This window comes from Malaya genurostris, chromosome 3 (assembly GCF_030247185.1).
Source record: "Malaya genurostris strain Urasoe2022 chromosome 3, Malgen_1.1, whole genome shotgun sequence".
NCBI classification, from domain to species: domain Eukaryota; kingdom Metazoa; phylum Arthropoda; class Insecta; order Diptera; family Culicidae; genus Malaya; species Malaya genurostris.
In genome coordinates this window covers 2,552,667-2,573,690 of record NC_080572.1, presented here as the reverse complement: position 1 = coordinate 2,573,690, position 21,024 = coordinate 2,552,667, and the positions used below count along the sequence as shown (strand labels likewise).

Here is a 21,024-nt window from a genome sequence, read left to right as displayed (position 1 = left end):
ATAGAATAATCCGATTAATTTTACTATATTTCCATAGGTTGATGAGAAATTCTCTGACTTTGGTTTTGTACCAAAGCCACTGCTGAAGATGGAATTGAAGACGAGAAATCTCCTGCCCCGGGTCGCCTATCGTCGGGGAGTATTTGGAGAAGGGGTTCTGATTTCTCGAATCGATGGTCGAGCTCTCGTCAGTGTGGTTGACGGTTCAAACAGCGTCGTTCAGGATGTCGTCTCGTCCGTGTTCAACAGTTCCTACTTCCTGGATTTGCACTTCAGCATTCACGATCAGGACGTGTTTTACTTTGTCAAAGATAACATCATGAAGCTGCGAGATGATACGGAGGAACTTCGTCGGTTGGGTGGAATGTTCAACATCTCGACCCATGAAATCAATGACCATGCGGGAGCGAACGGCAAGGAACTTCGTCTGCACGGACCGGACGCGGTTGTGATCATCAAGTACGGAGTAGATCCCGAACAGGAACGTCATCGCATACTGAAGCACGCTCACAAACGAGCCGTGGAACGAGCATGGGAACTGGAAAAACAGCTGGTGGCAGCCGGTTTCCAGGGACGAGGTGATTGGACCGAAGAGGAAAAGGAAGAACTGATCTCGCACGGCGATGTCGATGGTTGGGTCGGTGTCGATATTCACAGCATACACAAATATCCCCAGTTGGCGGATGATCCGGGGAATGTGGCTTTTCAGCGCGACTCGAAGCGAAAACGACGGAAGAGCGGAAATCACAAAACATTGCGACAGCATCGGCACGAAAGCTCGTGAAATAGCAGTCTGCCAGCGTAATCGACCCGATCTGTGAAGCTTTCCCAAACAAACAAGAAAACAAAAGGTTAAAAGAAATCAAGTAAATTTCAAAGAATGCTCTCTCTCTCTTTTAAGGAAAATCTTTCTCCGAGAACTGATTTGAAGAAAGAGAAGTAAATATTAGAAATATTGTGATACATAGATTTATTTTGGATTATTTTCATAGGATTAAATGAAAAATTTGAACAAAAAATGATAGGAGAATAAAAAGGTAACCGTGGCAAGTTTTCTACACTTGATGATGCTCTCATTCTCATTCGAGTCGAGATGAAACATATAGGAAAAATGATAATATCAACACAGAATAAGCAGAACACTCAGACACCCACATCGTGAATGATGTTGCAGTCAAAAGACATGAAAGAAGAAGAAAAAAACACACGACATATTTTTATAGATGAAGGCTACAAATCCGTGCACACCCAACCAATCCCATCAGCAGAAACAATAATCTATTGATTCCAAAACAATGCTACAAAACGTACACGTAGATAAATATGGTTTCCGCCATGTTGTGAATGATATTTTTTTTTTTGGTTTTCAATTACCGACACCGACACCACATCATTATCAACAAACAATAACCGATAACTGTTAGAACAATTGTGCAGAATCAAATAAGTAATCGATTCCATTAAACAAGGAAATGTAATCATAAAACTATATGCTAAATCAAAAATCTCACCCCGAAGCAAGAACAAACAAAAAAATCACTCACACACACACATAAGCATTCATCATTCGTGAAGCAGAAGTGAAACATGAATATTATCATTTTATATATTTTACAGACAGAATGATGAGAAGGTAGACAACAAGATAAAAAGAGCAACAACAACAAAAAATCTTATAAATAATGAAAGGATGTAGTTAATTAGATGACAATTAAATGTGAAAATTGTGAATGTCTTTTAGTGGATAAGAAAACAGTAAGTTTTAAGGTGAGCAAAACTGACATAAAGAACAGTAGAATACGGAAATTTGCAACCAACACACACTCACGTACTCAGCAACGGCTGCAGTAGTAATCAAGCAAAAACTAACAGAATTCGGTGTTGTGCAAGCAGTGCCATTCAACTAGTCGATATGTCTTCAGTGACAGCAAAGCAAAATAAACTTGCAAGTAAATACAGATAACCGGGGACAACTCAGCACATGGTCGTGGAGATTTTTTTTGTACAACAGAAATCTTTATGATATTCAAAAAGACAGTAAAGAAAAACAGTTGACTGACTGCGGTAAGAAGATAGAATCCAACCGCAAAATAACCAATGGAGAAAGTTGGCGGAGAAGAACGAAACAAAACGGTGCCATATACAGCGGGGGGAAACAGAATGGAGGATGGAGACGATCAGGAAAAGTGTTGTTGAAGAAAATGATGAGTAAATATCTTAATTAGTAGGAGACAACTGTACAGTAACTAGATATTAGCTATCACATAAGCAGACAGACAGACGAAGCGATATTATAGTGAAATCTTCTCATTCTGCTAAATTTTATCACTAGTTGTGTTGGCAGCAGTGCACGTGCAGTAGGCTGAGACCTGCCGCCAGGCTAGATGAATTACTATATAAAACAAAGCAAAAAAAAAATCTATAAACGTGCGCGTGTATTAGTGGAATGGCACGGTAGGCTGGCCGTACGTTTTTTGCCAATAAAAAAGCAATTTTACTTTCGATTCATAATCGAGCTTACAACAAATGGCATATTTTTTGACCATTCCTTCATCCATTCGAACGCTTTATGAAAGGAGCGATAGTAAAATTACAACAAACAAACAAAAAAAACGAAATCATATACAAAAATCCGTCTTGCTTCCTGATTTTAAACTGAAAATTTGAAACAATCTCTAACGACTATCGTTTTAAGTGAAACGAACCAAAAAAAAAACATACAACTCAAATGGTTGACTCAAAAAGTAAGCGTGAAATTGAAGAAATTGCAAATTCTCTCTATTCTTGGCTTCTACAGGGTATTTATAATAAATTCTCACAGATAAATAATACGAAAAATGCAAACGAAACAGTCAAAGCCATGAACAAACCGAACGAAATACTATAACTAGTAGTTAAACGAAAGTAAATAACAGGAAACCAACGCCGTATGCCGCATTCGTGACGGACAGTTTTTAGTACATCGCCTATTTCAGTTGCAGCTTCCAACCCGCACACAAAAAAACAAGCAACACAGAATGACACACGTCATCGTCACACTCACACAAGCAGAATACTCTCTGCTCCGCAACCGGAATACATACCAATACTCGCTCATACTCAAACTTTCTCAGTCTCTCGATTGAAGGAGCCGCGAAAGGCAAACCAGAAAACGCTTACGATAATGTAGATTTTCCTCACTGATTTTTGTGTTTAGTTCGGAATAGGTTTTACTGTTAGAGAGTTGATGTTGATTTACCATACTGTTAGGATTCTGCTGCCATTGTTTGATCCCCATCCGCACAGCCAACCGCCAGCAACCAATAGTTTTCCCAGCATTGGCCGGCTGGCGTCGTTGTGAACCTAGCAGTCGGCGTCCGACTTCCGACCTTTAGAAGCTAGTGAAGGTAGAATTTTAGAAATAGAACAAAAAATAAGAGAAAAATAACTCAAAAGCAATATGAGGAAAATATTTTTTCTGCTTTAACATGTCATCTGTCTCTCTCTCTCTCTCTCTCTCTCTTTCCACTCCCTTGACTCTCATACTCAGTTGAGGCTAACGTTTGTGTTGCTTTTGCTCGAAACGAGCAAAAGATTACATTTAACTCCGTGTTAGCTTGATCGATGTGTGAAATTACTCCACCGTCGATGTGAAATTGTGCAATCAAATTTATGTTTAATAACACAGTGAAATAGGGAGAAAAAAAATCAAGCAACTTTTTGACTATTTGTTAAGATCTGACCTAGGGGTGACTAAATTTTGTAAAACAATGTAAATAACTCGTTTTTAGAACCTGTATATTTATTGTTTCCTAAATCTGATCTATCCATAGTTTTCATAAGTTCAATTGGACAATTCGAATGGCATTATCCAGCTGCAAAGGACACCGATTACAACTAGAATCAGCTGAAATATTGTAAATATGATGATTCATGTGGGCTACTTCCGCTCGGTTTGAGCTCTGATACATCCCCGTGAATTCATTGAATTACTATAATATAGTAATTGCGGCGCCAGACTACGAAATCCTAAAACTTTCATTTTGTACATTATATTTTCCTAAACCTTCCTGTAGGAATAGTAGGACTGTGAAATCAAAGTTTTTAAATAGGTCGCGAAATTGCGTCACATGAGATCAAACAGCAGAGTCAATAAGCCGCTACTGCTAATAAAAACAGAGGGGGAAAAAAGATACAACAGAATAAAGACTAAATTTGCTCGGCTGAACGACAGCCACTTGATGATGAAAAGGAAAAAGAAAAATAAACGAATGCTAGTGAGTAAATCTCTTTTTTCTGTAATATAATAAATGGTAGAGGAAAACTCGTACAGATACCATGAATCAGTCAAAAAAACGTAAAATGAACAACAGAACATGACACGAGACATAGAAAATCATTACAAGTATAATTTAGTGGTAAATAAATTGAAGCTAATTGCTGACAAGAATAAACAACAAGAATGGTGAAAAAACAACAAAATTGTAAAAATTATAAGTAGTGAGATGGAAGGATGTAAACCGAAAAGCAACAATATTATTACGATTATTATTAATTATTATTATTCATGAGAAACTAATGATGAAAGATAAATAAAAATATTTAAAAACAAAAGTACCTCATAATTTTACTGCCAGCTGAGCAAATAAGGAATCCCTCGTACACCGAAATTGCATGTATTTATAGACATCTCATATACATACAACTTTAGATTTCAGACGTCTTTTGTCACAGTGTTAGTGTCTTTTCCGTACACATGAGTTACTGCACAGAATCAAGAAGAAAGGGAATTATTCAAACCACGCTCTGGAATTTCCCATGAACTTTACCTAATACACTTCAATCGAAGTGACGTAAACAATTTGAAAACTTTAGAAAAAGTACGTTTCATTTCCAACATTAAAATTCATTGGGAACATTATAAACGGCATAATCGTATTGCAAACTTAACGCAATGTCATATGGATATACGGTGTTTGAATTGTGGTAAATCGCATTCGAAAGACGTTTGTCCAATGAATGAAACCACTGATAAATTTTCATGTTCAAATTGCGATGGAAATCAAAATCCAATTTTTTTAAATGTCCTGTTAGGGAAAAAATTTTAAACGCTCGTTTGCGTAGACAACAAGTCAAATCAACGACCTTAAATTTACAGAACATACCTGAAAATCAAAAAAACCGTTACAAATGCCACGCCTAATTCTTCTAAGGCATTTATTCCTTCGAATTTAAAACAAAAAACAGGTACGTCTTCCAATTCGTCTTCTAACGAAAACAATTTATTGACAGATAGATCGACCTCGTCATCATCTTCTTTTAATGTCAGTTACGCTAGTGTAACAGGTATAAATCTACCACTTAATTCTTCTAATATAAATAATCAAAACACAGGAACGCCTTGCAGTTCATCTTCTAACGAAAACAATATTAATATGTAGATCGGCCAAATCATCTTCTTCTAATGGCAGTCTACCTACCAACATTTCAATTCTTGAAATGAAGTCGATTTAGGCGATATAACTGAAAATAAAATGATCTACCTACAAGATCAACTTTTTCAAATGATCATCCGAATGAATTCGGCTTCATCACTTTTTGAAGCATTTCAAATCGGATGGCAATTTGCAAATAATATTATAATGAATTTAAAATTTAACAGTGATGTTAAATAATTATTTGAATATTTTAAATTGGAACGCTCGATCTTTAAAATCGAGTGAAAACGAATTTTATAATTTTCTCAAAGTTTACAAAATTCATATTGTCATTGTGACAAAAACTTTTCTTAAACCAAATGTCAAATTAAAAAGCAATCCACATTATGTGGTTCTTCGATTTGACAGGTTTACTGGAATGGGTGGTGGAGTTGCCATTTTTGTCCAACGGCAAATTAAACATTGAATTTTATCTTCTTACAATACTAAAGTTATTGAAAGCTTGGGAATCGAAATTGAAACCGTTCATGGAATTAATTTTAACGGAGCATATTTGCCAATGCACCAGTGATCAATTGAATTTCTTTAAAGGCGATTTACAAAAACTCACAAGATATCGACCGAAATTTTCCGTAATAGGAGACTTGAATGCTAAGCATGTCCAGTGGAATTGTAGGCAAAATATCAGTAATTGTAAAATACTTCATAATCAACTCTCACCTGGTTACTTCACAGTTCTTCATCCCAGTAATCCGACTTGTTTCTCTTCCGTGAAAACCCCCTCTACAATTGATCTGGTTCTAACAGATCAAAGTCACATTTGTAGTGAACCGATTACACATGCTGACTTTGACTCAGATCATCTTCCTGTAACATTCAGACTTTCCAACGAAGCTATAATTAATCCAATTAGTTCTATATTCAACTATCATAGAGTTAATTGGTTTGAATACAGATCTCACATTGAAAATTTAAAAAATCCTACGGACATCGCCACAGCAATTGATAATTTGAATCAATACATTATCGAAGCTAGAAATCTTTCAGTTCCCAAAGCTCAAACTAAATTAATTTCTCCTATCATCGATGACAATCTTCAACTGCTCATTCGGTTGAAGAATGTTCGTCGACGACAATATCAACGTTCTCGTGATCCTGCTATGAAGAACATAGTTAAGGATTTACAAAAAGAAATTAAACATAGATTTACTCTTTTGCGAAATGAAAATTTCGCTAAAGAAGTTGAACAACTTAAACCTTATTCTAAACCTTTCTGGAAACTTTCCAAGGTTCTCAAGAAACCTCAGAAACCAATTCCTGCTCTCAAGGAAGGAAATCAAATACTTCTTACAAATGGCGAAAAAGTTCAAAAACTTGCTCATCAGTTTGAGAGTGTCCACAATTTTAATTTGAACGTTGTGAGTCCTATTGAAAATGAAGTCTCACTGAAATATGATCATATTTTAACTCAAGTGTTATTACAACTTGACATTATTGAGACGAATTTTGATGAAATTAAATCAATTATTAGGAAACTCAAAAACATGAAGGCTCCTGGTAATGATGGAATTTTTAATATTCTTATTAAAAATCTTCCCGATGTTGCCTTGAGACTCCTGGTTAAAATTTTCATCAAGTGTTTTTCATTAGCTTACTTCCCAAAAAGATGGAAAAACACTAAAGTAATTCCTATCCTCAAACCTGATAAAAACCCAGCAGAAACATCAAGTTATCGTCCAATTAGCTTACTTTCTTCTATCAGTAAACTTTTTGGAACAAATTATCTTGTTGAGACTGATGTCTCATATAAATAAGAATTCAATTTAATTTTCACCCGAAATTAAGTGGCGGCAGACCAGAAGTAAGTAAATATTGTAACAAAACGGGTTCGATTTTGTATTGCTTTGAAGGATGAGAAGTTGACACAATTCTGTATATAGTTTTGGCATTATGTATTAAATCTGCATCCTACATGAAATTCTCATGGACGTATACAAATCAATACATTACAGGTAATTCTGTATGGATGGCAACTCTGTTGGTAAATGGAAAAAATAAGTACAGTCCACTCAAATAAAAATTCACGTTCGATTCACTTGAAAAATCACGTAGAATGGTTTCAAATGTCAAATTGAATATTTTACGTGACGAAAATGAATGTTATACGAACATCCCCTAAAATGAATAGAGTCATCACATAAGCTTTACGTGAATTGACCAAACGTCAAACAATCTACGTGAATTTCCAGTGTGAAAAACTCGATTTTGAAAATGGCGAGCAGTGGCCCTCGAAGTGTAAGTAGTGTAAATATTTGCGAGAAAAGTTATTTAATTACAATTTTTTACTCCATCGACCGAACCATTCCAGTATGAAAGTTTCCATGTGTTCAACTGGACCGAGTGCCTGCGTGAGTCCGGAAGTTTACCCGCTCCTGCCGAATGCTTCAAATAGGCCGTCGGTATGAAGTTAGAGACACTGGAACCATGTAATGCGGACTTCAACCTGCATCGGTAGTGTTGTGGGAGTTCTTGGATCTCGACTTCGGCTTCGGTTGGATGGCAGTGACAACAAAAACGATTTCTGTAGGCTTGTCAATTTGAGATACCACGACGTTATTAGTTGCTTTTTAAGCCATTGGAATTATATGACAATTTTCTGAAATAAATGTTTTATATTTCATGGCATTTTTCATTTCATAGATTTATATCAAAATCTGAAATCTCCCTTTTGACTTCAACCAATATATAAAATAGTAATTTTCTGGTATCTAAATTTGATATGAACTGATAGATAAATGTGATATGAACAGTACATTACATTTTACCTATGGAACACGTAACATTTACTGGATTATGCATTAAACAGCTTTTAAGTGCCAGTCCATTAAAACCTACGTGAAAAGTAGGGTGGAAAATATTCACATAACTTTTCACGTAACTATAATATGATTATTATTTTGAGTGTCTAGATGACAGACAGGATGTTTTTGATAGGGTAACGTGGCGCCATCATGACATATGCAAGAACTGTCCATAACTAAAGGAATATTCGAAATGACCGTTAAAATGATTAAAGAATCTAATTTAAGTGTCCTGTCTGTTAGTCTGTGCCAGAAGTTCCACAATTACTTAAAACATCCACTTTCTTGCTGCTTGAAAGTACACGCGAGACTTTCAAGAACTGTAAAGTACAGAAAAAGTTCCGTGTGAAGTTAGATAAGCTCAAGATGGAATGGTCTATGATTTCTCATGTACCATTCATATAGGACACCTCGATGATTTCGGTATACCGTCAGTTATACTTGAATGATTATTTGAAACAAAACAACAGGCGTCAAATCGCTACATGCGTCGTAACTAAGACTATGTTTGTTTATGTAGAAATAATTAAAAGCTGCAATATAAAAGAAATCGAGGTATTTTGCTGCATATCGAGTAGATCTTGAAACTTGAAAAATCAATAAAATTATTGCTAAGAATATATTTAATTTGTTATAATCTAATCTTACGAAGCATTAAAGTGAATGGAAGTAACAAAATATTTTGTGTGATATGTTTACATAGGTTTACTTCCTTCCAAACTTGCTGCTATAGTATTTTACCGCCATTTTCAAATGTTTATCGACGTTATTAACGAAGGGTCAACAAAATTACTATGTTCACTGGCTCACGATTACGGATCCGATATTTTGCGATGGATCGTATGGAGCATTATAATCTTGAGTTTATATTTGATAATACTTCATTGAAATTTTGGCAATACAACAATTTCTATACTATATCGGTATTTTAGGAGGCTTTTTTCAACCGGATTTCCGAAATTATGCGGTTTTTTTTTGAGCGATATTGAAGTATTTTTTCAAACTAAAAAACTCGATAACACAACCTTACACGATGATTAAAAGTGCCATTACTAAACAATAATGTCATTTTAATGAACGTGTAAGGTACAGTAATGGCGAGTTCTCCATGCAAATTTGGAGTATCATTACTTAGTGATCATAAAAAATGACATTATCAATTCTCATGTAAGGGCCGCTTATGTTTCTTTTTCTTCAAAGGCAGCTGACATAACGTCAACGTCGCTACTTTTTCTCAGTGTAACAGCACAGGTAGTTTTTACGTGATTTCATTTTACTGGCATCACTGGCACAAACTGGCATCATCAATAATCTGACATCTTGAAAAATATCGTCTTATTTCTAGGAGCGAATACCACTTCCGAGCTTATTCCAAACGATTTATTCGAAGATTATTGTTGTAAAACATTCAAAAATAGGATTAGTGTTCTACATAGCTATATAAGCACGCCAAGGTGAGCAAAATTATATTCCTGAGTTGCAGTGCCAGACGTAAACAGTCATTTTTTCTAGTTCACATTAGCTTTCGTAGAAATGGACTTCCAAAATCGGGCCGGTGGAAAAACCGGTGGAGGCGGTGTCGCCTCCTGGTCGGAAAGCAATCGTGACAGACGGGAACGTCTGCGGCAGTTGGCACTGGAAACAATCGATCTGAACAAAGATCCATACTTCATGAAAAATCATCTCGGTTCGTACGAATGTAAACTGTGTCTAACTCTACACAACAACGAGGGAAGCTATCTGGCCCATACCCAGGGCAAAAAACATCAGGCCAACCTGGCGCGTCGTGCCGCCAAGGAAGCAAAAGAGGCTCCTTCGAGTATGCAACCGGAAAAGCCACGCGTCGAACCGAAAAAGTTTGTGAAAATCGGTCGTCCCGGTTATCGGGTAACGAAACAACGCGAACCGGACAGTCACCAACAATCACTGTTGTTTCAAATTGATTACCCGGAAATCACTGACGGTATTATCCCTCGGCACCGCTTCATGTCGGCCTACGAGCAAAAGATTGAACCCCCAGACCGTAAGTGGCAATATTTGCTTTTTGCGGCTGAACCCTACGAGACCATTGCATTTAAAGTTCCCTCACGCGAGGTTGAGAAAACCGACGGCAAATTCTGGACTCACTGGAATAAGGATACGAAACAATTTTTCTTGCAGTTTTCATTCAAACTAGAACCGAAAATAATTCCACCGCCTCCACCCAACATGCGTATTCCGATTCCGGGTAGGCCGATTTTTAGATTAGAAGCTCAATCTACATGGGACTGAGAATATGAAACAACAAGAGCAAAATTTACATTTAAGAATTTGTGGCTGTTTTGTGATAAATCACATCCGTTTTATTAAAACAAGTAGCATTTATTGGGGAGCCAGCGAACAGCTCTGAATTTCTTCTTGGAATTTAATCATTGTAATTGTTGGTTGGTGAGAATGCCCCTCGAGAATTTCCAACATGTCAAAGTTACTACTTGGTTGAATCTTTCCGTTGCAAGATTTTCTATTACACACCCAACCCTTCGTAGTATCGTAATACTTGTGATTTTGAAACAATAGTTGCCTTACCTTTGGTCTCTCGGCGGGCTTCAGAATTGCATATCGGTCCTTTATCTTCAGAGAATCGTCGTACCGTGCTTCACCAACAGTCTCAACCGGTCCATCATGGTTATGCGGTTCCATGTCCTCGAAGCTTCCATCGGTGTTTTGATACAAATATGCTCTACACTTTTTCCGCCGGCAACACATCCATTTCGTTCTATTCAATCGTCGTATGAAAATCGGAGTCGTGTACCGATGATTACCCCATACAACTTCGTCCGGTTGATTTGTTCCTCCACCTAGCTGTTGGGTTCCGTCAGTGTTGATCTTATTTTCTGACTGCGTTGATGGAATATACAAATGTGTGGGTTCATGGTTGTGAGAGGAACTGAACTCAATCCGAGAGAAGAAATTACTTATCGATATTTTCACGTCACATTTCCCACACTTCCACTCCGATTCCACAGCCATGTTATGAGATTTGGTGAGAATACGATACCGGAATCCATCGCAAACAAAGTACGTCACATAACGCTTCTGTGTACCGTTGACCAGGATGTAGGTCAGAGTTTCACCCGTTATGACATCGCGAATGCTTCCGCACGTATCGAAACTTTTCGAGTGCGTATGTTCTTCTTTGGGAATAACCGTTTGATCCGGTGTCAGGATCACCCTACCGGGGCAGCGGAATTTATTGCACTCCAATTTCATACTGCCGTCAGCTTGTACCGTTGATCGGCTATACGTAAAACCTCCGTGATATCGAATGATTACATTAACTAGATTTTTCGGCTCGGGTGGTTTGATCGATCGTTTCACCAGTGTTTGAAGTATGCTTTCTAGCTTCGGACTCGTTTCCGACAGGACCAACGGTTCCGGTTTGACACAGGCAAGCTTTGTTTCGGTTTGACTTTCGTCGAGTTCTCTCCGCCGTTTCCTCGAGGATCCTTTCGTCGGTGGGATAATTATCTGGGAAATGAAAAGGCAGTGGATGGTTTAATTTGCAGAAAGTGCTTGCGTGCTGTATAGTGAGCATATTCTGAATTCTGTGGTTCTTAGCCTCTTGTCCAGTAGCTCCTATCCCTACCTCCCCGCGGTGCCGGCTGGGGTACGAGCAACCATAGTAAAGATCGGGTAACCAACCCCGGTGGGACCTTGGTCGTATGCTGACAGGGAAGGGGGGGCTTGCCTTCTCTTTACAGAGAGCGAGCCTACCCGAGCGTCTGTTCCCCATGTTGGGGCGGCTCGAAACAGCGTCTGTTCTCCATGTTAGGAGCGGCTGATTACCGTCCTTGTGTCAGTGTGGGACTCTAAACAGTGCTGACACGATGGCCCTCCGGCGAGACAGGAGGTTGGTGCAGGCCTAACAAGCCGCCCGGAAAACACATGTTACGTACGATCAAGAAAGGGAATAAGCGGCAAAGACCTACGCGACGAAATAAGGACTACGATTGGAAGAACTGCAAATTGCTTGGCTTCCCAGGATACGTCCGACTGCTGCATGATGAGCTTTAAATCCGCGGCTTCGATGTCGTAGCACTGCAGGAACTTTGTTGGACGGGACAGAAGGTGTAGAAAAGGGGGCATCGTGCGATTACCTTCTACCAGAGCTGTGGCACAACCAACGTTCTAGGAACGGGATTCGTAGTGTTGGGCAAGATGCGCCAGCGCGTGATTGGGTGGCAGCCGTATTGAAGATCAAGTGCCGTTTCTTCAATTACAGCATCATCAACGTGCACTGTCCACATGAGATGAGACCCGAAGACGAGAAGGAAGCATTCTACGCGCAGCTGGAACAAACCTACGACAGCTGTCCACGGCGTGATGTAAAACTCGTCATCGGCGACATGAATACTCAGATAGGCCGGGAGGCAATGTACAGGCCCATGATCGGGCTGGAGAGCCTGCACGCGGTAACAAACGACAAGGGTCAACGATGCGTAAACTTTGCAGCCTCCCGAGGAATGGTAGTTCGAAGCACTTTCTTCCCCCGCAAAGATATGCACAAAGCAACCTGGAGATCATCTGATCAACATACGTAAAAACCAAATCGACCACGTTATCATCGGAATACGCGCAACAACTGGAGTTAGTGTTACCAACGGAAGAGCAACTCGGCGCGGCGACTCTTGAAGACGGCTGGAGGAACATAAGATCCGCCGTGAGTAGCACTGCTGCAACCGTTCTAGGTACGAGGTTATCGAATCGAGGAAATGACTGGTTTGACGGCGAATGTCAGCAGTTGGTCGAAGAGAAAAATGCAGCAAGGGCGAGGATGCTGCAACACCGCACTAGAGCGAACGAGGAACGATACAGACAGGCACGGAACAGACAGGTTTTCCGGAAGAAAAAGCGCCACCAGGAAGACCAAGATGGAACAGCTGTCTCGCGCAAATGACACACGGAAGTTCTATGAGAAGGTGAACCGCTCACATAGAGGCTACACGCCACAGGCCGGAATGTGCAGAGATACCAGTGGTAACCTTCTCACGAACGAACGTGAGGTGATCGACAGGTGGAAGCAGTACTATGACAAGCATCTGAATGGCGAAGCACAATATACAGAGAACGGTACAGGAATCAATCTGGGTGCACGCTCAGCCGACGACAGATTCCCAGCCCCTGATCTGTCGGAGATAAGTAAGGAGATCGGCAAGCTGAATGTTCTGCTTAAACATGGAGGAGAGGCACTGACTAGAGCGCTGCACTGGAGTGGTATGTCCCATCTACAAAAAAGGCGATAAGCTAGACTGTTGCAATTACCGTGCAATCACATAGCTGAACGCCGCATACAAGGTACTCTCCCAAATCCTTTGCCGTCGTCTATCACCAATAGCTAAGGAGTTTGTAGGGCCGTACCAAGCGGGATTTATTGGAGCCCGCGCTACTACGGATCACATATTCGCGATAAGACAAGTACTCGAGAAGTGTCGTGAATACAACGTACCCACGCATCACCTATTCATTGACTTCAAAGCGACATACGACACAATCGATCGAGAACAGCTATGGCAGATAATGCACGAATACGGTTTCGGGACGCTCTCGAGTCCCTTCGAATCTCGGAGAGGGCTACGTCAAGGTGATGGACTTTCTTGTATCTTGTTCAATATTGCCCTGGAAGATGTGATTCGAAGAGCGAGGATCGACACGAGTGGCACGATCTTCCGAAAGTCCGTACAACTTTTTTGGCTTCGCTGACGATATTGATATTGTGACACGTAACCTTGAGAAGATGATGGGAACCTACATCGGACTGAAAGCTGAAGCTAGGCGTATCGGGCTGGTCATAAATGCGTCAAAAACAAAATACATGACAGGAAGAGGCTCTAGAGAAGAAACACCACGCCTCCCACCACGAATATTGATAGACGCAACCGCACGAAATTGACCACCTACAAACTGGTTGTTCTCTATGGCCACGAGACCTGGACTATTTTAGCAGATGACCAACATGCCCTTAGTGTTTTCGAAAGAAAGGTACTGAGGACCATCTATGGCGGAGTGCAGATGGAAGACGGAACGTGGAGACGGCGTATGAATCACGAATTGCAACAGCTGCTAGGAGAACCACCTATCGTACGGACAGCTAAAATCGGACGTCTACGATGGACTGGGCATGTCATGAGGATGTCGGATGACAGCCCAGTGAAAATGGTTTTTGAATCTAATCCGACTGGTACAAGAAGAAGAGGAGCGCAACGAGCAAGGTGGATCGATCAAATGGAGGGTGATCTCAGACGCATCCGTGCCTTGAGTGGCTGGCGACGAGCAGCCATGGGCCGAGTTATGTGGAGACGTATGCTTGATACAGCAAAGGACACCCCAGGCCCATAGCTGTTAGGTACTGCTGCTAAAATATGCACAGCTTTCTGGCTTCGTTGACGGAACTGCTATTGTGACACGTTACTTTATGATGGAAACATACATCAGGCTGAAAGCCGAGGCATGGCATATCGGACTGACCATCGCTCCGATTCTGTAATTCTTACGAATCGGAAATTTTACATTCGGTCTCGATCTGTAAATTTTTGCATCCGATCGAAATATTCCTATTCGATCAAAGCACAGAATAGAAGTGTACGAATGGGTCGGAAACAAAATACATGAGAGGAAGAAGCTCTACAGAACACAGCGAAAGCTAGTTGATAGTGGGGACTCAGAAAAGCCCTTCGATCGAGTAAAGTACGTCACTGCACGAAATTGACCATCTGCAAAACGCTTAAAATGATGTTTTCGAATGAAAGAGGCTCCAGACCACCCATGGCAAAGGGCAGTTGCAACAGCTGCTAGGAAAATCGTACCTATCGTACTGAATCGTGGGAGAGCATGCGCCCTCTCTTAAAATTTATCCCATGAAGGATGTCATTCATGTGAAACTTAAGAAGACCTAATCTATTACTAACTTGAAAGCACATCATCAGAATTACCTGGCTCTCGGGAGATTCGTCCTGTCGAATTAACATCAACGTCCCGTCATGAGTATGATCCATTTCATCCACAATTCGCTGGAAATCACCCTCGACCCGCAGCGATGCGTTACACAGCCCCGGATAGCAACTCCATATATTGCGCTGAGGGTCTTTCAGGGAATAGCAATAAGTATTGTAGTACATTGTAACCATTGTTCTTTTCAAGGTCGTCGCCACAATGTACCTTTCTTCTTGTTGGCGTTTTTCATTCCATATCATACCTTGAAAAAAAAACGATTAAAACAAATTAAATCAAATGCTATTCAAATTGTACCTTGCATGTGTTCCGTTTTCTCGTGCTTATGCTCCGCCGTCTTGAAATAACCGCGGCACGTGATCCGACCCTTGGTAGTGCATAACTGTAAAGCACAACGCCAAACGGAACTTCCGTTCCAAATCATGCTCTGTAAAGTATAGCGGTAACCCCCGATGAAAAGATGTGAATTCCTTCCTTCGCTAAAGAGCGTTCCGTCATCGAGGTAAAGTGGATGTTTTTCCTGGAACATCTTCCACATCATGGGATCACCTGGGACAGCTTCTGCAGCACTTCGAACAAACAATAATCTTTCACTATGGTCCACGCATTCACCAGTCTGTTCGAAATGAGCGAAATCAGTTGATATCCTTATTTTGGCATCGCAAGGCACCCGATCCCGTCCCTGGTTGCGAAAATCCTTACACGATGCAATGTAGATCCCCTCTCCGAGCACCAAAACCCAAAGAGTGTTGCGATACATCATAATCGTATTGTTCAGGGTATCCTCGAAAACCGCATACCATTCCGCTTCTTGTCCATCACCCTGTGGCACTTGTCCTACTCTGAATACTGTTGGCAGATGATTATGTTCAGCAACTTCGTTCTTAGCATAGATCGATCCGAGTGGTGACATGTGAACGGACTTTTTACAACGTTGTCCCCAGCAGCGCCAGAAGGAAGTGCCATCACCGAAGAATTCGCAGAACGTGTATCGGTGACCGTCATAAACCATCCGAATCACCGCAGTAGTTTCCGATTCTTGCTGTTCTAATTCGTGACTGTTTCGGTTCTTCTTTTTGGATTTCGAGTATTTTATTTCTTTGAATACCGCCGAACTACCCGCCGCAATTGAACTAAGTTTTTCCGGCAGTATATCATTCAAATCTTCTATTGCAACATTTGCGGGGAGAATAGGATTTTTCGACGATAGATAAATCTACGAATGTTACAAATTAGGTCATAATTTTAGATTCTAGTAAGAAAACAATTCGCGTACTTACAGCATCTTTATGCAATGGTTTTATAATTGCTCCGAAGCTGCCATGAGCGTGCGTTCCCTTCATCACAAACGATTCATAGTTTTCTCCAACATGCAATCTAGCGTGACATCCGGGAACCGCACAGATCCACTTTCCAGTACTTCTGTTACCGAAACAATGCGCATTGTAAAATACTCGCTTTAATCCAATATTCGAGGACATAACGCAGTAGTAGATGCCATTCAGCACACCGTGGCGTTCAATCGGTGCTTCGTGTGGATGATCTTTCACGACGATTTCTCCGGTATCACTATAACTCAAGAGTATTTGACAGGATACCGTATCACAGCGCCAACGGCTAGAGCCGTCCCAAAGACACTCGGCCAGCCGGTATTGATTTCCACTGTAGAACAATTTGAATCGAATGGGTAATTCCATGTCGTAGCTCAGCGACAGGCGGCAGGGATCGATTTGACAGAATAATTCCCACAGATTCATAGCCGATTCCGGGGCCTCGTTCGATCTTATGATGCAGAAATTTTTCTGATGACTGTGTTCACCAAAGTCCTGCAACTGTTCGAAGTCACCAATAATTTTGACATACCGAGGGCATTTCGAAAGATCCGCGCAAACCGCAATTCTATCACCGCTTTTGTTTGCTTGCCTTACATTCCACTCCTGTTCGTTCCATATCAATTTAAGACCGACATTATCACCTTCGATTGAAGCCAAAGCGTATCGTTCCAGACATCCACTGTTTACGACTTGTATCATTCCTATTGATTTAACGTGCGTTTCATGATTATGTTTCTTACTCGAACGCAATTCGAGCGTCCCGTTAGGAGTAGTGTTGTATATCACAAAGCAATCCGTATTACAGCAGGTCCAGTGCAAATTACCATTCGCGTAGACCCTGTTACAGTTCATTAAATTATTGTTGATCACCATGCGTACCGTCAGGCCGCTTTTGATAAGCTTTTTCCTTCCTTTTCTCCTTTTTCTATTCGAAAAAATTTGTTCTTCTCCAACATCACATAATGTTACTTCAGAAAACTCTATATCTTCCGTAAGGTTCCTTATTTCTTCCTTGATGTTTCCATAGCTGATTTCCAATGGTTCTTGTTCGATTTGATGAGACGAATCCATGGGTTCAACTTTGATTAGCGACGTCTCATCATTTTTTGTGATGGTAGCAAGCAGTGGTGGGTTATCATCTTCGACTTCTGAACGGGCGTTTTCCAAAATAGTTCGGAATATGCGATCGTACGTTTGACATATTTGGCGGTAGTTGTAAAACTGCTCGGTCAACATCAGACATCGTTTACAAACCAGAGTCGCAGGAAAATCTTCCGGAACGATCTATACAGGATGAGGTGTATGTAAATCAACAGAAACAAATATACTTAAAACCAGATCTTACCGATATGCCCAGACACTTCAGAACTTTTTCCACTAGCTCGGATTGAGAGGATGCCAACACATTTTCCAGTGATTGGCTACGATCGAAGCACAACCGACAACAGGCTCGGAAGTCGTCGAGCGTAAGCACAGTGTCCTCACTGGAATTCATAGCTTTATTTCGGTAAAACAAATTCGAACAGCTTTTAATTCACACTCGCTTTTGTTTACAATTTTATTTTCTACAAGAATTTGTTAACCAGAGATGCCAGATTAAAAATTCAAATATCTTTAAGCAGGGTAGATGAAGTCTGTAACCTCTGAAAAAAAATGCGGATTAAAATTGGTTGGCTTAGCAAGCTAAACAGACAGCGACAATTTCAAAAGACTGTAAATTTTGACAAATGTCAGCAACAATTTTGATTTTTAAAAGTCTGCAACAAGAACATGTCTGCAGCCGTTTCTAGAAATCTGCCGCTTTGCAAACAAATCTGCAGACTTGGCATCTCTGGTTATAACACTGTAAATGACCAGGGATGCCAGGTCAATGAATTTTAAACGAATTTTCCACCCATCTGACACCGGTATGTGAGCACCAGCCATTTGAAAGTATACCGATTACGTTGAGCCCCTCGCGTTTCGAGCCCCAAACACTGTGATGTTTTGATACTCCACTTGATGTCCCAAAACACTCTGCTGTATTTTAGGTAAACCGACAAGTTATTGTGAGAGAGTCGACCAAAAGGTCACTAATTTTCGTGCACTAAACGAGGTAAACGCGTAAAACAAATGTATTACTGGTTCACGCAGAGAAAAAAATTGTAAATATAACCAAATTTGGGTTTCACGCAACGATTTTTTTTGTTAAAATAGTGACAAAAGAAAATCTGGTTTGATATAAATAATATTGCTGCTTGAAACTACAAAACATGATAATCAATTTTACTCAGTGTGTTAGTTTGTTTCAAACGACAATTTGATAAAAACAACAAATATTTCACTTGTGCGTTCCTGTCAATTTCTTGACAAACAATTTCACAGTGAATTCAATTTGAAAAATTTGTTACTAATGAACGAACCTTCGATAAAGTTAAGAATTGTTGCGCTTTAAATTTACAAACTTTTTAGTTGAAATAAATTACCTTAAATTTAGCTATTTCAACTAACGCTTTTGTTTGTTGAAATCATACATTTTTGTTTGTTTTTAAAAATAAAATGATTTCTTTAAAACTAATTTACAAGGTTATATTTAAAACTACTTTTATTTCGATTTATATTGGTTTAAAAATTTCTAGAAAACAATTATTTTTAATTTTGAAATTTTTTAAGACGCTTCGTCATTCCCGTTGCTACACGATCGAATTATTCACATACCATTGTATGTAATTGTAAAGCCCTGTATATTTTTGGTTTGGTTGGACCATAATTTTGATTCAAATCAAACAGAGATCATTGTTTTTGTTGAAGGGAGAAATTGGTTTGAAACAATCATATTCTAGCTTGAAATGAATATAAATCAAATTTAAAAAACTACTAACTGTTTTGTTATTTTAAACATGCTCAATTTCTCTGCGTGTTGTTTGTTTACGTTGCAATCAGCTGATTTTGAAGTTCCGATTTTGATCTCATCAAGATGACGTCGTGACAGGAGGCCGGAATTTTCGAATAAATCCAGAGATGCCATTTATATAGATTTTTACATACTCATACAGAATACAGATTTGATACAGATTTCCTAAATTAAATACAAATCTCCCAAAAAGCAAAATAAAAACTTTTTCGTATGAGCAATCTATTAGTATTTGATTGCAGTGACGAGAATCAAAGTCTTGGTCTCTTTGAATTTACCATTATACAGCCATAATGTTTTGGAATAACATCTTTTAACATCATTTTATTGTTGAAATTTAATTTTATCAGTGAATACAAATAAATACAGATTTTTTTATAGAGAATAATACAGATTTCCTATGAAAATATCTGGCATCTCTGAATAAATCGTTGCTAAAGCTGTGAACCATTTCGCGGTTAATTTTAACTTTTGGTTAAAATCTGACACTCGAGTGGTTAATTTGTTGTTGTCAAAAATAACCCTGCTCGAGAGCTAGGACAGGACCTGACAATTGTTAATCCACTTTTAGAACCAATTTCGGACCAGCTCGTGATTGGTTGAAAGTGACATAAGCAAGTACAAGTTGTTGAAATCAAGATTACTGCAGGGTGGTAGAAAAAGTGTTGTCAGTATCGTCGGTAACAATGTAGCTTGATATTGGATATTTTATTTTTCGGGTCATCTTTTCAAAATTATTAATTTCAATAGGATTTAAGTTCAATTTGTTTTTAAGTCCTGTCAATGCGGAAAGTATACGAGTACATTTAACAATCACTGGATGATACAAAGAGAAAGCCTGAAATCACGAAGTGTGATATGGACGAGAATATTGATTATGTTGGTTGAGAATAGCACCGAATCTTTGGATAATCCTGTATGTTATTATTTTTCTAAAAATAGAATATGTTGAATACTTTAGTTAATAAAGCTGCAAGAATCGAGTGTTTTAGAAAAATTTTATTAAGCTGTTTCAACTAAACGTTTTCTTCAAAACAAACATCTGATCAAAATGAATCCAGAGCTATATTTTTGACAGATATAATATTTGTCTAAGTGTTTTCAAATGAAAAAATAATTGCATGTTATAAGGGGAGAAAGTTTTCAGAATGAATAATTATCTCTACTGGCAACAGTGATCGCGAGGCATTTATTATTGACAGCAGGGAGCAACCGGAATAAGAAGAGAAATCGACCGTCCCACAACAAAAGGGCCTAACTGCAAATAACAGTTTCTCTTTGTTTACTTTTTTCTTTCACGATTTACCGAACTGCTTTTATATTTGACGCTTCACTCTTCGCAAAACTTTCAAGGTAAAACTACAATCTTTCGATTTATATTGGAAACTTTAGAGAATTTGCAATAATGGCTCCGCAATAACCGAAAGAGAAAGTAAACAAAGAGAGGCTCTCATTTGCAGTTAGGCCCTTTTGTCGTGGGACTATCGAAATATTTTTCTGGAAAAAGAAGCCAGTTGTCTGGTCCTGTCTCC

At 39.3% G+C, this 21,024-nt stretch overlaps 3 protein-coding genes across 9 annotated transcripts in view; 2 read left to right on the top strand and 1 right to left on the bottom strand.

Annotated features, from left to right (window-relative positions):
• LOC131434255 (teneurin-m) overlaps window positions 1-4,593 on the top strand; it is a 335,106-nt gene extending 330,513 nt beyond the window's left edge. For all 7 annotated transcript variants that reach the window (XM_058600918.1, XM_058600919.1, XM_058600920.1 and 4 more), the window contains one exon: window positions 38-4,593. In XM_058600918.1, the coding sequence (XP_058456901.1) occupies window positions 38-784 (747 nt within the window). In that variant the 3' untranslated portion in view covers window positions 785-4,593. The remainder of the gene's footprint in view (window positions 1-37) is intronic.
• A 4,993-nt stretch (window positions 4,594-9,586) lies between these two features.
• On the top strand, window positions 9,587-10,577 carry LOC131436171 (splicing factor 3A subunit 2). The gene is made up of 2 exons (XM_058604713.1): window positions 9,587-9,732; window positions 9,791-10,577. Exon 2 carries the CDS (start codon window positions 9,812-9,814, stop codon window positions 10,547-10,549), a length of 738 nt encoding a protein of 245 aa, XP_058460696.1. The 5' UTR covers window positions 9,587-9,732; window positions 9,791-9,811; the 3' UTR covers window positions 10,550-10,577.
• Window positions 10,578-10,624: 47 nt separating this feature from the next.
• LOC131436170 (uncharacterized) lies at window positions 10,625-18,198 on the bottom strand. The gene is made up of 5 exons (XM_058604712.1): window positions 17,945-18,198; window positions 16,546-17,883; window positions 15,563-16,481; window positions 15,247-15,509; window positions 10,625-11,785 (listed from the first exon to the last, which is right to left on the bottom strand). Exons 1-5 carry the CDS (start codon window positions 18,092-18,094, stop codon window positions 10,640-10,642), a joined length of 3,816 nt encoding a protein of 1,271 aa, XP_058460695.1. The 5' UTR covers window positions 18,095-18,198; the 3' UTR covers window positions 10,625-10,639.
• Between the last annotated feature and the right edge of the window lie 2,826 nt (window positions 18,199-21,024).